At 41.0% G+C, this 17366-nt stretch overlaps 1 protein-coding gene across 6 annotated transcripts in view; it reads left to right on the forward strand.

Moving 5' to 3' along the window:
- The window catches only part of MAD1L1 (mitotic arrest deficient 1 like 1), a 343378-nt gene that overhangs the window by 5099 nt on the left and 320913 nt on the right, over positions 1-17366 (forward strand). For all 6 annotated transcript variants that reach the window (XM_071814987.1, XM_065850520.2, XM_071814988.1 and 3 more), the window contains exons 5-10: positions 643-822; positions 2240-2364; positions 3034-3115; positions 4319-4449; positions 5687-5801; positions 6735-6796. In XM_071814987.1, the coding sequence (XP_071671088.1) occupies positions 643-822; positions 2240-2364; positions 3034-3115; positions 4319-4449; positions 5687-5801; positions 6735-6796 (695 nt within the window). The remainder of the gene's footprint in view (positions 1-642; positions 823-2239; positions 2365-3033; positions 3116-4318; positions 4450-5686; positions 5802-6734; positions 6797-17366) is intronic.

The following is a 17366-nucleotide window of genomic DNA, read 5'->3' on the forward strand; positions in this document are numbered from 1 at the left end:
ACTATGTAAATCCGTGTCTCGATTTGCTTTGATTAGCAAAGCAATTTACTACACCTTTTTTCAATAAATGTTAATCAGTTTGTGCCAGGAATAAACTGAAATAGTGTATGAAAGGTTGTCAGAGTGCAAAAATATTTATTGTATTAATTGATCATACTGTGCTTTTAAACCTGGTTTCTTTTCTGTTAAATAGCCTTATACAATTTCCAGAAGTTGCAGAGGGAAGTTTGTCTTATTAATCCAGTTATGGAGGTCTGGGTTTCTGGAAGTCTATTTGCTATGCATGGGTCAGCTTTAAATTGGAGCATCAAATGTTTTCATCCTTGATCTGCTGGAGAGTGTGCAGTGGAGTCTGTGCAGCCATGTCTGCATTCTTATATTCATGTGACAGTCTAAGAGATTTGGAAGACTCAGTCTCTGAATTTTCCAGCTCTGTTGCCCTGGGTAGTTCCTTGACATTGAGTTGCTACCAGTAAGATTTTTGCCCTTAGCAAAGGCTAAAGCTGCAATCTGAGTAGCGCTGCTTCGTGGTGATGCCTTGGTGACCACAGTAATGAGGAGTGGAGACAGGAGGAACAAAAATGGCTTTGTCTTTGTGCTACTTTCTTCTTACATCTTTTTGCATTTTCTTTTCTTTGCAAGCGAGAAGCTGACCGTAACCAGGAGCTGCTCACACGCATCAAACAATATCAGGAAAGGGAAACAGAAGCTGAAAATAAACTGAAAGAACAAATGGAGATGAACAAATCCTATAAGAAGAGCATGGAGACGATGAGTAAGAAGCTGCAAGAGAAGGAGAACAAACTAGCTGAAGCTAATGAAGTAAGAACAGTAATTTTTAATCTGTTCATAGCTTCAGGGGACTTTGCAGTTCTTGTCAACAGAAAATGCCCTCTTTGATTAAAAAAAAAATATTGGAGTAAGTGTGTTCATTATCTAGAAATAAATAAGCCCTGGTGGTGTGCATCTTTTCTGTCAAAATTTAGAACTTAACCACATCCAGACACAAGTGAGCAGGTCAGAAGATGTTACTGTATTAATTAGCAATGAGAAGACATTTTTTTGACAGGTTGATACGGAGAAGAATTAAAAAGGTGCAAGGCAGCATGGAGCATCTAGGTTTAGAAATCAGGTTACACGACACAGTAAAGAAAGGGGAAATGATGCAAGAGATAAGATTGGAAGATGTTCAGGAAAGCAGGAGGAACTGTAGAGTGGATGAAACCAAAGTTATGTACAAAGTATGTTTTACCAAAGTGTCTTAAATGCCTACATGTTCCATGATAGAGAGAATGATTGGATGAGACTTTCAGTTCTTTCGGACGAACAGACCATCTTTTCAACTCTCAGCCTTTTCAGAAATCATTAGTTTTAAATTCCTCTAGTTAATTTGTAATTCTTCTGTTTAACTTGGTTTCCTGTGCCAGTTGTGGATCAACAAGCACTAAGTCCTTCAGCCTTCCTCCTGCCTTGGTGTCACTGGACGTGTATCTATGTGATGGAGCAGATCAACAGATTCAATGTGTCAGTTAGCGGTGATTAAAAACAGGGAGACAGTGATGGCACATGAAACTAAACTCACATATGAAATGCATGCAGCAGTTCTATTTCTGTGTTAATTTTATTTCCATATCTGTCCGCATCAAGTTGAGAACCCTGTGTGTCTCTCTGTCTAGAAAGCACCCTAAGGATGTAATACTTTGAGATTTTTTTCTCTTTTTCTGTGTTCAAGGGAGCTGAGTAATGGCTGTTTGAAACAAATGCTCAAGTTTTTCTTTAGAGTTAAGCCATTTGGAACAAAATTTTAAAAACCACTGGCCTCTGCTTTTGAGGAAGGCATAATACTGCAGGTGTTTGGTTGAGAGAAACCCAGACAAAATATATATGGAATGGCTGTGGGATAATTATTTTTAATATATATATATATCTATATCTATATATCTATGCTTGTGTTGTATCATCATCTAGCTTTGAAGATTGATATTTTTCATGCTAGTTTGAGGTCACCCACTTAATAGGAAATGGAAATGAGAATTTGGGTGACAGATGAAAGCAACTAAATGATTGTCTCTTGCCTTTGTTTTTGCAGTGAGTTTGCAGGTTTGCAAGAGTTTGGGTTGTTTCTAGATTCAGTGTTTGTACTTTTTAGTTGGATATGATTTCTGTCTATCACCATCCATAATGTCCAGCTTGGAGACTCATAGCCTTGTGTGTTTATCCTTTCTTTCCATTAATTCAGACAATCGCAATATTAAAAGGGAAAATATCAGAGCTGCAATGGAATATAATGAATCAAGAGATGCAGATGACAAGCCAAGACTCTCAGAAGCAGGAGCTGATGGAACAGCTGGATGTTCAACAGAAGTAAGCAGGGCATGAATGACTGTAGGGAGAAAAAGGCAAACAGAACTTCAGTCTTCTGCAGCTGTTGTCAGAAAACTTTAAACAGCGTTTGATTTCTGCTCTTCAAAGGGGTTCTTTGATCTGGATGTGCAGGTTGTAACCGTTGTTTGAAACTAGCTCTGAGGTGCAATTTAATTGTACCTTGAGAAAAATAATGCTTGAGCTTGAAATCTCAGCGATGTCTCATGTTGTGGTGGAGAGTTAACAGAAGGCGTGTGGGTGGGAAAGGCTTATCTGAACTTTATAGATGGAACAGAACAAAAATATCAAGCCATAAATTATACTTGAGGGCTAGTTGAAAGATATGGTTGTGTTTTTCCTTGCTTACTAAGTTCAGCTCTTGCAAAGGTGCTGATTATTTACTGAGAGTATGTATTTGTTGGTTTCGCAGTGAAAGCCACTTGATTTTTGGGTATTTCTTAAGATATGTATTTTTATTAAAATGAATATTTTTGTCTCTGAGTTAGAGGGGATGGTGTGAGTGTGAAACTCGGAGACAATTTTCTATAACAGTACCATATACATTGTTAGTGGTGTTTGAAAATGTTTGTCAGAGATGCTTCTGCATGTGGGTAGTTGCTTGTATGTGATTCCTGAGCGCTAAATGTCTTTTGTGTCTACACCTGATAGAAAATGGCAAGAGGCTAGTCAGCAAATCCAGACGTTGCAAGCAGGCCAGTCCCTCCTGGCAGAATACGAACAGAAGATTAAGGTAAGAAACTCTGTGGCCTGTATAAAGCTTTAGCGTTTAATTTCTTCCATGGAAGAACAGAACTGTTTTCTTTTGAAAATGACTGTTGCAGAAATAAAAGGTCTGTTTGTCATATAAGAATCTGATCTGGTGGCCAGCAAGAGCTGAAGTTGGCTAAATTCAGTTGGATGGACCAGGCTACCTACAATTGGCTTTAAACATGACATTTTACCTTTGTTGTATAAACTGATTGGAAAAACAATCCACCCACGCTTTCTCTGTAGAGAAGTGATTTGTATCTTTATACAGAGCTCTGGGGGAGTTCTCCATTTGATCCTGTGCCAGAGCCCAGTCCATCAGCGTTCTAGAGCGATCTTTTTTTCCGAATGGTGGAGGATGAACCTAGCAGCTGGGGTTACTTTTTTTGGTTCCCAGAGTATCCTTCCTCTGGAGTTGGGTTTAGCTCTTGTAAGAAGTGCAAGTACTTGCAAAACTTTCAAAGCCACACTGGCTTCGTGAGTATAGAGATGCTTTCTGTCCTTTCAAACTTGTAGGTTGGTAGGAGTGTATATTTTTCACTGTAGTATCATCCCAGCTGAGGTAAATGTGGAGGGTTACTTTGGTCTGGGCAGATGCTGCCAGTGGCAGTGCCTGTGGTTGGTGTAGAGTAAAGCTCCACTGAGAGACAACCTCATTGCCAGTTCTGTGATGGCAAGAAGAGACTTCCTCTGGCAGTCAGAGCCAGAAAGGAAAGGCTGGGAAACAAGATATCAGACTGCAATACAACTCTAAATCAGGGGTTTTGGTTTTTGTTTTTCTTGTAGGAAATCACAACATCTACTATGATGCTAAAATACACAGTTGTGTTTCTTTTCATTCCAACTTCTTGCTGACCGTCCAGGTGCCCCTCTCTACACTTCATTGACAGAGGAATAGAGGACAAGAAAAATCACAGATTTGGTTTAATCAGTAGCATGTCCTTTTAATCATTAAGAGAGATCTTTTTTTGCTATGAACTTAGGGTGATCAGGTGTGGAGAAGAGGCCAGCCCAGGTGCTACAAGTCATCTGTGCTCTGAGCAATGGATTGGATCAGATGACCCACTGAGTTCCATTCTGACTTAATCCAAGTCATTCATTCGGGTTTAAAAAGTGCAATGGAGAAGTAGCTCTTATGAGTTCCACATTAATTATTGGTGTCCTCTTGTCATCCTGTGTTTTCCAGGACCTGGAGCAGAAGCTCTCCCAGCAGGAACATGATGCTGTAATTGTCAAGAACATGAAAGCAGAATTGGCCCGTTTCCCAAAAATGGAGCGGGAATTGCGCCAGCTCAGGGAGGAAAATGCCTACTTCAGGTGAAAGAATGGTTCGGTTGTTGAGAAGGATTATCTTATCTTCTTCTGTACCTGCTGTAATTGCACTATAGGTACTTTCAAAGCCCTCTATTGGGCTTCCATATGAAAAACCTTAGAAGGAAGTTTAAATATGTCATGTACATACTTGCGCATGGATTGAGCAGTGTTGTGATGGTTACTAGGTGAGATGTGACAAGATGTGGGTAAGTCTTCCTGAACACAGTGCGAATTGATTGTTCTGGATGCTGATACCTACTTGTTAGAACAAAATTCAGTTATTAAAGACAGTGATGAACTCTATACAGGTTTGGGAAAGAAATCCTTGTAGACAGAAGAGATGGCTGAGCATTTCTCTAATAACTGTTTCTGCTTAGTTATTGTTACCACTGTTTTAAAGGCTGCTTGTTCCAGCATGATGTTTGGAAAGTCTTCTGTTTAAATTTCTAAAGAATTCTAAGATAGCCCTTGGCAGAGTAGACTTTCTGGGTATCTGAAGTGGCAATTAATTTGGAAAATTAAACTCCTGTGTACTATGAAATAGCTTGCCTTAAATAATTTTTAGAGTAAACTTAATTTCCATATTTTGGTGCATTTTTTTTTTTAAAGCGTAAATTACTTGAGTGATCTTGCCGGCTTTTTCTTATTCTAAAATTAAATCTGCCTTGGTTTTGTTCTTGTTAGTGTTTCATTATAATTTTAAATTATTTATCTTGTAATCTCTTCTCATGCTTGTTTTTGTACGCAGAAACACATATCAAGAGATTAGAGGTCATTCTTTTGAAACAGTTTTATCTCCCCCTTGCACACGTCTGTTAAAGTCAAGGCAAGCAGTGTCAGTGCTTTCAGGTGTCACGGAGCGCTCACGATGCCCGAGCATCCACCGCTTGCTGTGCTCCAGCCCTGCGCTCAGCCTGGCTGAAGAGCGGAGTTGGGAGTCTCACCACCCTTCCTGCTGTTTTGCCAATCAGTAAAGCAAATACAAAACATCACGTTGTTTGGACATAATTAGGACAGCACTTAGTTGAAAAAAATCAGTTCAATAAAGCTGCATTTTTATTTTTTTAATTTGTTTTTGTAAAGTAACTTTGCAGTAAATGTTATACAAGTGAGTCAGTTCAATGTCATGGTGTCTGTTCAATGTTGTATGGTTCTCTTGTAAATCCCCGTGTGTCTGAAAGTTTGTGAGAGTGAATTGAGTTGCGTGGCTCTTCAATCGCTGTCTCTGGTTTCACCATAGGGAAATGAAAGAAAACAACGGGTTGCTTAAAGAGGAGGTAGAAGGTCTGCAGAGAAAACTGGAACGCTATGAGAAAGTCCAAGCGCAGCTAGTGACTGTTGAATTGGAAAATGAGGTGAGGTGCTGGAAGTATTTGGTGGATGAGCAGAATAGGGGGTTTCCTTTGTTACCTGGCCTGTCTTTTAGGCTCTTCTATATTGTGTTAATTGAGATATGATACCTATTTTAATTAACTGGTTTGAACTAGGCATTTCCAAACTTTAATGTCAGCATGAAGGAAGCTATGGCAATGAAGGTGAAAAAGACAACATGATGTCTGCTGTTCAGCTGGAGATTTTGTCTAAATGACAATCTCATCATAGTGTCTTTTTTGGCCTTGCTGTCTGTCTTTTAACTTTCTTTGCTGGAAATGCTTTTTTTTTGCATTAAGTTCTGCCTCGACCTGGTGTTGCCAAACAGGCGTGTGGTAAAGACTTTGATACGCTTGGATTGCTGCCAGTGCTGGCAGGGCCATAATGTGGCCGCAAACAAATAAAATTGTCTTCCTTCCATCCTGATCTGTATTGAGCATACAGTGAGCTGTCAAGAGATTCACCTAAACATGTAAACTTGTTGATCTGCAGAACTCTACTGGTGTGTGATCAGGTTTAGGTAATACTGTCTGGTGTCGACTGAAAGTGAAAAGCTGTAGGAGGAAATGAAAGAGGAGAAATGGGCACTTCGGCAGCTCCAGAACTGGTGTTAAGGATGCAACTTTTCTTCTCTACTGAGAATCTGGTCTGCCAAGGTCTGGCACAGCGATGGTCACTCACAGGGTTAGATGATCATTAGTGCCGAAGTGTAGCATGAATTCTGTGTGTCACAGAACTGCAGTGACAGGGCTGGAGAAGGACAACCCAAGAAGTGCTAGACAGGAAGACACAGAAATCCATAGGAGGAAAAGGAAAGACGCTGAGTTTGAATGGAGAATTATGAGAAAACGGTGTGGAAAATGAGCTGTTAGAACGTTTGTCTGTGTGTCTAACTCTTCTTTTGGTTTCTACCGTAGAAACTTCTGGGAAAATTAAAAAGCTGGGAGAAACTGGACCAGAGCACTGGTTTGAATATCAGGTATGTGCTCACAGCTCTGGAGGGAGATAAAACTTCAGTCACTTCCCTCTTAAATCATCTCATTGTGTGGTGGCCATGTATTCTTGTTATTTCTTCTTCATGTGAAAGCTCTCCCAGTACCTTTTATTATATATGAGGAGAACTGTAAGATACACATTCTTACCAAGTATCTTTGGGAACTAAGAAATGTTTTTCACCAACTCAGTTTGACCAATGTGTCTGAGGCCAAGGTTCAAATTGGAGTTCTTTGAACTTGTATAGCTACATTCATGTTTAGTTAGAGATTCTGCTAGCTTAATAAGTGACCTTTTCAGAACTTGGGGATATGTCCAGAGAAGAAAAAATGTATGTTACTTCTAACAAATGGTTGTAAATGTGATTTCTTTGAAATCTGGATATCAAAATAAACTGCCAGATCATGCTATTGTGACTTTTCTTCCCTAAAGCAGCTGAAGAACAGTTGTTAATTTAGTTATTTTATCTGACAAGAGAAATGGAATAAACTTAATTTCTTATAAAAGGGGGAGAACATACCCCCTCAGATTTGTGACACTGGCTAATCTCTTTGGGTACTGTTACTTAACTCTTTCTGACATCTGGAGAACTGAACAGATTTTTTTAAGGCCCCTGAGATGTATGTGGTAAAAATCAGGGCTGGAAATGGTGCATCTGATGGTCGTTTTCTTCCACTGCAGAAGGTTTTCTGTGGAGCTGTGAGGCATTGTTTTATTTCCTCTAAGTATTTACATTGTTGTTAGCCCAGAAGCAGAGATGCTGTCTTGGTATGAGCATTATAGTACAGTTCACCTAGCGTTTTGGATCCAGGCCTGAGCTGCAACATGAACTGCAGAACATAATTTCACCAGTTGTTTCTTTGTTCCGCTCCTTACACGTGCCCAGCAGCAGAGCTCTGTGCACACTGCTGCCGTTGTTTGGAAGTCGGAGTGTTTGGATATTCCCATGTGGTTTGGGTACATTACTGCTTTATGGGAAAAATGCTTGTGTTCAACCTGGGAAAGCCTCTTCGTTTTCTCAGTGTTTTCTGTTTAATGAGGATAATGAACATTTCCAGAGGCATGCTAGTACGCAGCATGCTTGAGATTCTCTGCTTTATCTGCTAAGGATACATACATTTAGATGAAGTTACAATTGTGCTAAATCTCCTATGGCAAGGAATGGCCAGAAATAGTATGAATCCTTTTCACAAAACCTGTTCTATCAGATGCGGAGCAGAAGCTTTTCACTTACCTCAAGCTGTTAAAGGTTTAATGAGGTAATTTCACAGTGGGAGAGAAATGGAACCAAGTGATTCTGCCCGTTGAAGTCTAATAACTCCTTCATTTAAAATCAGAATATTCGCTGTAAAGTGTTAGGGTTTTGATTGGGCCATATTGTTTAGTGCTATTAATGGCGTCTTCTCATACAGAAAAGCGAATTGCTCTTGAGAAAAATCATCTTTTGCATGCAATTGTAGCAGGTTGAACTGGATGATTCCCACTCCCTTTTATTTTTCCCATTGCTCAGACTTCTTACAGCATGAATTTACGTTCATTTTCGGTCAGGAATATGAAGATGATGAGAGATCCTTGTCCCAGGCAGGTTCCTGGAGAACGCTGTTGGTGGAAGTTTGAGAAGAGTTAATTGCTTATCTCACAGTAGAAGAAAATAGGAACGGCTTGGATGGTTGTCCCAAAGAGCCAGAGCACCGCTCTAATTGCTAATAACTAGATAAGCAAGGAAAAAGGGAATGAATTAGCATTTCTCATCTTTTCTTATCACATTCTTCGTTGGTACAGAGAATGTAAGGGAAGTGCATACAGCGAGTGGTGTTTTAGGAGAGGATGGTTTTTCATTTCCTCCAGCACTTCCACAGGGCTTGTTCTGTGTCTGCTCTCGGTGGTTTCTGTTCACTGATTGCCTGGTCCCAGCAGGCACTTTGTCAGATTGGCTCATGATCAGACCTATGAGTGTAATTTCGAGTATAATTTTATGTAATAACACTTGGAAAGGAGGTGCAGCTTTCAGGAGTGCAGCAGTAATCCTACTGTTTTTGTACTGGTTTCTTTCTGGTGACGCTAAGTGTTTATAATGCTTCACCTTTTGGGGGGGAAACAAGTTCATTAACAGTTTATTCAAAGGCTAATCTTATGTTTGCTGGTTCTGGATTCTACTTGTAAGCTCCTGGGTTTTTTGTCTTGTTCTCAAACTACGGAAGCAAAGGCAGCTTTAGCTCTAGAGCGTGTTGGTGTGTTCGCGTTGCTGTTGTGCAGTGTTCTTTCCTGAATCTGCCTTTGGAATTGTGCCTGCCCTATAGAAATGGTATATAATGTGCTCGTAAGCTGTGCTGTACCCAGATGATACAGTAACACACACCATAGTTATGTGTGGTTCGTGTATACACGTTATGAGTCTACATAATCTTTTTTGTGTTCGATTATATGTCCTTTCAATGTCTTGTTCTTCTTGCTGCCTACTTTCTCACATAGTTGGCTCTGCCTTTTGTCTTGGATGTAATTTTGTCTTGTAGGTATTTTTGTGTGTTATTGTTATGCTGCCAGGGATTTTCACACATTTGTGTCTTTCTGACTCGATATTCCTGCCGCAGGTTTTGGTTTCAACAGCAAAAAGAAAAACCACTCAATTTTGAAATTCTTGTTTTGAGAGTAGAAAATCTTATTTATTTTGGAGTTTACTCTCTTTGAGAGGTATATGAATGTAGGACTTTGAGAAAACAAGTGTCTTGTACTCTGTCTCTGCAGGATGTGCTGATGTAGTTTGTATTTCTTCTCAATACAGTATTTGTGTTAATGAGTTGTTTACCATCTGCACTGAAGAACCACATTCATCACCACAGACTTAGTTGTTTTTTCAGAGTTAGACTATTAGCTTAGAGATACTTTCGAGGCGGTTTCTTGTCTGCCATTAAACAACGTGGATTTTAGTGGAAAAATCCCTGTGGAAGGTTGTGTGTGAGAGAAGGTGGGTGGTTTATGTGGGTGACAATGTGCAAAACCATCCACGAGATGGCATCCGGCCTCATGCTGCGGGAGAGCGCGGGGCTGCTGCTGCAGCCTGCCCGGCTCAGCTGGGCTCACACCAACTGTTTGGTGTTGCTATTAAACCTTTTAAAATCTGTTAAATGTTACCTGTGTGCAATCACTTTCTCCTTGTCCAGTACTTTGGGTGGTAACTTGAGAAGAAAAAGATTTGTGCATATTTCTCTAACGGCATACAGAGTAGAGTGTTTTTCCAATCAGCGCTGTAAGCTTCATACTTGTATCACACATTCTTCATTTTGTCTTGTTTCATAGGAATTCTTCAAAGCCTGTTGGGCTTTTCTTTTTTATCTCCTCCTCGCCCAAGCCTTAGAATTGCATCCTTGAGAGCAGCATCCTTATTGCTCTGACTTGCCCTTCTGTGGCATGTAGAACATGCCCAAATGAAAAATGAGGGTTCACGTTCTGTGTGCTTTTAATCTAAATCAAGCTTTTTTAATGCTGCTTGTCTACATTTGGCTGGTGGCGCCTTTGTCCTCTAATGAATTAGTCAGGTCATTTTTGCTGAGCATAAACAGATGCACCCCGGAGTACTGAATGATGCAAAATGATGTGAAGCAGGTATGTTTTAAAGATGAGGCAGTAAGTCAGATGCTGATGGTCCTTGATAGCAGCTGACAAGGGTTAATGCTAAATTTGTCTCTGTATTTATCCGTAAGGGTCAGAACATTGCAAGACTTGGAAGGCTGAAGTTTTGCTGAAAAATTATGCAGATTTGTGCAGACAGGTGGACCACAAGCATCAGCTTCCAAGGAGTTTTAGTCCAAGCATTTATTTTAAAGAGAGAATAGATAGTAATGTGTTATTTCATGTGTGTGTGTGTGTGTCTTTGTTTGACTGGTTTCATTTTGTGTTTTTGTTTTTAATTGGAAGTACTGACTACATGAAGTTTTTATTTTCACCTGCTGGGCTCTAAGATCTTTATATACACAGCAGAATTATTTTATATCAGTAGTAGGTTTTTGATGTTAGATGAATCAAGGATTGGAAGGCAATAAAATGTATTGATAATGACTCATTTGAGTAGGTCTTCCATTTCTTGGAGCACCATTTTCTGTTGCAGATAGTACTGTCAGCTCAGCCTTGGTGTTTGTGTGTAGAAGATAAAGCAAAAGGTTTTGTTTGTGTTGCTTTTCAGAATCACTCTCCTCCTTTCCATGCCCATCACAGGAAGAAATGGAGAGATCAGTTGTCCTTTTCTGAAGGGCCATGGAACACAGTGTGGAAATTAAAGGTGAAGTTGACGTATCAGAAGAAAAAAGCAGTGTGCTTGGACTCTGCTGTGTTGCTCAGAGGCTCCAGTTGTGGCCTTGGATGTTTGAGTCACATCTCATTGTGGTTATGCCGGAGGGCAGGTCTCAGCCCCTGATACCTGCTGCGTAAGGCTGAGCTTTAATGAAGCTGAGGTTTGGGGAGTACCTACAGTCGTCCTTCAGCTTGCAAGGGTAAATGTAGTTGGCTTCAGTGATGAAATTGCGTTAAGCTGGTGTAGCTGTTTTGCATGCTCGCTGTCCAGGCCTGTGCAGAGAAGTGCAGATTTGACAGGGTTTCGGGCCAGTGCTTAAGGACCGCTCTCCCTCCCTGGAGCCTGCCAGCTGCAGACAGCAGACACCGATCTGCTGACCTGTCGCCTGGAGCCAGAGACGTGAACCTGTTAATGCTGACCTGGTTTTCTTTCGGAAACATCTGCGGGCTGGCTGGCTGACAAATCTTGGGGACTGGCTTCCTGCAGTGTCTGAGCCCAATTAAGAAGAGGAGATAGTGTGAATGTGTATGCATTTCCTCTCTAAGAAAGGGTTTAATTAAGTGGCAAGCATCTCTATTTAGTACAGTGGTTAGCACAGTTGTAATTTGTAATTACACAGGTGCTACGCTCAGTACGGGACGTCCTTCTATGCAGATTCTGCTTTTGGAATTGGGGGGAAGGGAGTAGAAAGGGAGGGAGACGGAATCAAATTTCTTGATTCTGCATTTAGTGGTGGATTAGTGCTCTTTTTTTCAATGAATGGAAGAGAAGGGAGAATATTGGAGTTCTCTACGTTCCTTTTTGAATCTTGATTAACTATGCTTAGCTACGCTGCGCTCTCTTCCATCCAAGGCATTGAATATCTTTGCAGTAGTGAATGAAGCTCATAATCTTCTCCTTTCTCACAAGGTAGTAATTTACCTTTCTCTGAATGTCCATTATGAATAAGTGGTTACTGGTTTAAAAAAGAATCTGTTGACAGCTATACAAAGCAGTGCATGTTGAAATAATTTCGATTGCTCATATGCATTTCTGGATACTTAATTAACTGCAGCCAATCAAGACCACACTGGGGGTTACTGTTGCTAGTTCCAGTAATGCCATCGTTCTGGAGTGATCGCTCCATAGTGAAGCAAGTATTTTTATTGGAATAGCCTATTGTAGCCCACTCAGCTTTTGTCACCAAGCAAGAAATGGATCCAGTTTGAAGTGTTTGATGCTGTCCGTAGCTGTGCCAACAACCTGAACTTCAGTGCTCATTTCTGAATGGGTTGTGGGAGGTTTGGGTTGGCTTGTGGTAGCCCCTGCTTTAGAGCTAAGTCCCTAACTGGAGTAGAAAGTTAGAATTAGCATAGTATGAGAATATTGAATCTTCATTTTGTACATTTAAGTGCTCTGTAAAGAATCGTAATATAAGATCTGTGAACATACTGACAATTGCGTGACTGCTGCTGACAAGGTTCCCAGTGGAAAACAAGCTGTCTCATCACAGTGGGGATTCCCAGGGCACCAGAAAGTGTGATGAACACCACATAGGGGAAACACTAATTAAAAAAACCCCAGACACCCCAAACAAGCAACAAACAAACAAACCCCAACAAAACAAAAGAGAAAAAGAAACCATGCTTACTAGAGCAACTTGTCTGGTTCTGAGGTCTCCCCTTGCCTCACACAAGGATCATCTGCCCTTGTCCTGAACAGGCACAGCACTACATTTTACAGTGATATTTCGCGGCCTGGTGTCAAATCTGTGCTTTAGCCAGTTTAATCTTCTGCCATTCTCATGATGTCGATCCACTTAACATGGCAACCATCTGCACCTCTTTTCACAGATTTCTTAAAATACCGTAGGTCTGTTCCTGCCAATATTTCACTGAAATGCTGGGCAGAGCTTCCTGCCATAGAATTTTCCTATCTGATATTAATTTTCTCCAAAAATGCTGTACCTCTCTCTCATGTTAAAAAATATTAGTCTTCTTTCTGCTTTGCCTTTAATGCTTTTATTTCCATTTGAATAGATCAGAGTAATAAGTCCTGAGGCTGAAGGAAAGGCAGGAATGGTGTAAAACATAATGGCTGAGCACCTGACGCTGAGGCTGTAATGTAGAATCAGAAAATCAGAGTCACAAGTAAGCAAGTTCACATCAAAAATATGTCTGTCCTCGCTTTGCATTTCAAAGCTCTGGGAACAGTTACAGCAAGTGCCTTTCCAGGATCACAGCTCTGGCATTCTGGAGATGGAGGAAACCATTGAACAACAGCTTAGCACACTCTCTGTCATCTTTGTTGAAGAATACTTTGAGGAACTTCGGTAGTTCGCCTACAGGAACTGTGTGCAGAATAATGGAATCAAAGAAAAGGCGGTCAACATACCAGGGGAATAAGAACTTTGTTTTGGAAGTGAAGATGCCAGTGGAACCTTTTTTTAAATGGAAAATATCACTTATTTTTCTGTTGACACTCTTTATCAGCTATAGAGCATTGTCCTGGCTTGAACAGAGGGTGCATTTCCCAAGCAGTAAACTTTAATGCTCTTTTTCCACCAGGAGTGGGGATGGTTTTAGAAACGTGTGCTCGTGGTGTGTTCTGCATAGCAGGTGATTTGTTTGCCGGGGGATCTCCCCAGCCAGACGCTTCATTTTGTGTTGCTTCCATATTTCTTGCAAGTAGTGTTTGAGATGCTGCTGGAAAACAGTTGGATAAAAGCAGCTTGCTTTCTTCCAGCACGTAGTGACCCGTGTTATGTGTAAATGGGTTGAACTTAGGTGCTCACTCTGCTGTGAAGGAGAAGCTTTCAAAAATACCAACACTTTCATAAAGAGCCACTTTCCTTACATTAAGCAATCCAGTTTGCCTTAAAGTGAAATTATCATTTAAATAACAGAGACTAATCAGCAAGGGACTGGTTTGCTGCTGTCAGAGAGCTCAGATGCTCCTGCTTGATTTTTATTCAGCCTCTCATTCCGTCATTTCCACAAATCCAATAACCATGATAATACTTAGCTCACTTTTAATTTTACCTTTCCATTTCCATTTTAGCATCTTTCAGTATTCCAGTTTTACATTTTCTGCTGTGCCTTCCCTCTCCCTCAGATGTGCCGTGTGTTATACCTCATTTGTCCCCAATGTTTTATTTTCCCAGCAAAAAATGTAAAAATGAATCCTGTGCATGCTTCTTGAAGATTTTGTTTTGCCATAGCAATGCACTTTTCGAAACCCTTCTCAAGACGCACAGGCCTTTTCCAAATAGAAGCAACCCAAAATTTCTCAGTAAGTGTTCAAACTCTTGGACTGTGCTACTCCCTTGTACTTGTGGGCATGGCCTTTATCTACAGGGCAAGGAATCCACCTCATTGGATCAAGGAGGACCAAGGTGCATCCTGTAACAGCCTTCTTTGTCTGGAGAACTGATCCTTTTATCAAAGGAAACAGTAGATCTTATTTATTTTAATTTCTCTGAAACATTTTATCAAGAGAGCCACTTGGGAAAGTATAAACTATGTGGGAGAAGATGGAAATTAATAGAAGAATCGTAGCATGTATAAGGAATTGTTTGAACAGGGCTGGATTTAGCATTGTTGAAAGGAGAATGTGAGGATAAGTAGAATTCCTCAGTGGATCTGCTTTATTTAGTATTTCCGTTAATGGTTTTGGTGCGAGAATTTGGTGTGTGCTGATAAAACCTGACTGATGATGCCAAGTTCAGAGGATTCATAAATACACAAAAGCTGGATATGCAGAACTGAGTGACCCTAAGGATTAAAGAAGTGGGACAAAATTCAGTGAAACAAAACACAAGACTCTGTGGAATTGGGAGCCGAATACAAACTGCTTTTGTAAAATGTAGCGCATGTGGTGGAAAGGACTGGAAGAAGGGCCGTGGACTTGTTTACAACAGAATGGCTGTTAATGCTCTCACATGGGATGCACCAGGAGAACTTGGATGGAGGTGGAAGTGTACAAGTGCCTCTGTAGATGGCCTGGGAGATGCTTCTCAGAGTTCTGGTCGCCTGTGGAGGAGGATGATGGGACCTCAATGCAGAAAAGGGCTGTTGGTGGGAGCTTGAGAGCCCCTGAACCAGTGGGGAGTGCAAGGACTGGTCTCCTCTAGCACAGGCTGGCAGGAGATGTAATTATTGCCAAGAAATACACACACTGAGAAGGAAAGGAGATCAATACCAGTGAGCAAAAGAACCATCTATACCAAAGACTAGTGTTGGAATTCAAATCAAAGCACTGTAACCCTGCCATGAATACAGCTAGAAGGAGGGTCTAGCTTTCAGAAAGTCTGCGTTCTGAATGCAGCTTCCAGTGGAGTCAAAAGTACACAAATTGCTGCTTTTGAGGTGAAGCTCCACGAGGGTATGGAAGAGATGACTCGAGTTCTAAATAGCAAAGGGCTAGACGGGACCTGATCTAAAAGATCTTCTTCCATCCCACTTTTATGTGAATGTGCATTTACCAGTCTGTGAGCAAGGGAATGGGTCAAGGGCAGGAGTTGTGGAGCAGTATATTTTAGTTTGGAATTGCAGGCCTTGTTTAATACCAAGGTTCTGAAAACTGCAGTTGGGAAAGGTGGGGGGTTTAGTGAATAAAAGTAGATCATGCCCATCTCACTGCATACAGAAAACAGCAACTGTGCACAGGGACCTGATGTGCGAGAGCTGCTGACCTTTGTTCACGTTGAGAAATACACGGTTTGCTGGAAAATGCGCTGAACTATTAGGGATACTTTATCTGCCGGCGTAGATAAGAGCAAAATATGATTTGTATCATCTGAGAGGCTTTTCGGAGTGTATTTGGTGCAGGTTATCTTGGTGGTGTTTTGAAAATGATTCACTCCTGGGTTTAGTGCTGAACCTCATCAGTGCGTAGAGCGAGGACTCGTGGTAGCCGGGAAGGTGCTGCTTTCATTGTTTGTCTTGGTTTGTCACCTTGCAGGGGGCAGTTCTGTGCCGGATCAGCCAGGAAAGGTCTCATTTTCAGTTTTAATAACCTGCCAAGCATAGCAACATGAAGATGGGGTGGGAGAAAATTGGAAATGCATGAACATTAAACTGTTACAATTTTTTAGCATCTTTAAAACGCTCCTGGTTCCGACAAACTGGCTTAAATGCCTTGTGCTATTATTATGTAAGACTTGTCCTTAAGCCTCTATCTTTCCTCCCTTGGGTCCTCTGCCAGTGAATATTTTTGACCCAAGCACATTTTTACCTGGGCTGTATTGTTTTTCCTCACAAGCTACGTTATTAAAGGGAATATGCTTGTAAATAGACCTTTGTGCTTGTGTTGTATCCTTGTAGCAGCAAAACCACTACACAGTTATTTCAAACCGTTCTTAAAGGGCATGGTGAACTTGAAATGTTAGAGAGTTAAAAGATTAATGTGATAAGTGCCTCGAGGTTCTCTTGAACTCGCTGGGATTACGTAAGTGCTGTTTGTTATTTTAAAATAACTTACAGCACAGAAATTGCCATGTTGGATTGGATTCTTTACTAATCTATCTCTGGTCCAGTGGCAGAAACAATGGTGTCCTGATCTAGATCAGAAAATCCAGAGGAACATGCAAGACATGGAGCAACTTTCATTCTAAAACTCTGTCAGCTTTCATCAGCATAGAATTTACTTAAGCATAAAGATGTTTAATTGATGTACCCCCCACCTTTTTAAAAGTAAAAACTCTTGATAGGAGATACTATGTATTATGTGTATAGACTAAAGAGAAAAATATTTTCTTTGATACTTTTTCAGATGTAATCTTGCTTATTTGAAACAAAATGCAACAAGGTCGCAAAGTATTAGAGAGAAGTGAGCTGCTTAAATTGCTGCTTTTCATAGGAATGGTGCCTTTTCCTCTTGCGGTTCTATTTGGGGCAAAATGAAAAGCAATTTTCACCTTAACTTTGTGATCTGATTTTAGCGCGTGGTTGCTCCCTCCTGTGCGTGCTGGGGCAGCTGTGTGTGGCTTCTCCCTCACCCGAGGAGGAACAACTACGAGCTGGAGCGACTGTCCCGAAGCCAGAGCAGAATTGGGCCTGTGAGAACTGGCAAGATTCCCATTTTGAAAGCAAAGGTGGGAGGCGCTGGGGGCCGGGTGGATCCCTGTGTTTAGCCGACGCCTGGAATCGGTGTCTAGAGCTTCTTTTCCAAGTGCCGACCTGGCCAGCTGCAGTAGGAGCTCAGGGCTTCTGCTTGCAAATGAAGCTTCCCATGGGTTTAGAGTAGCTTGTAGAAAATGGACCGAGGCTTTTTTTAGGAGAAAGAAGAT

This window comes from Patagioenas fasciata, chromosome 15 (genome assembly GCF_037038585.1).
Source record: "Patagioenas fasciata isolate bPatFas1 chromosome 15, bPatFas1.hap1, whole genome shotgun sequence".
Lineage (NCBI taxonomy): Eukaryota > Metazoa > Chordata > Aves > Columbiformes > Columbidae > Patagioenas > Patagioenas fasciata.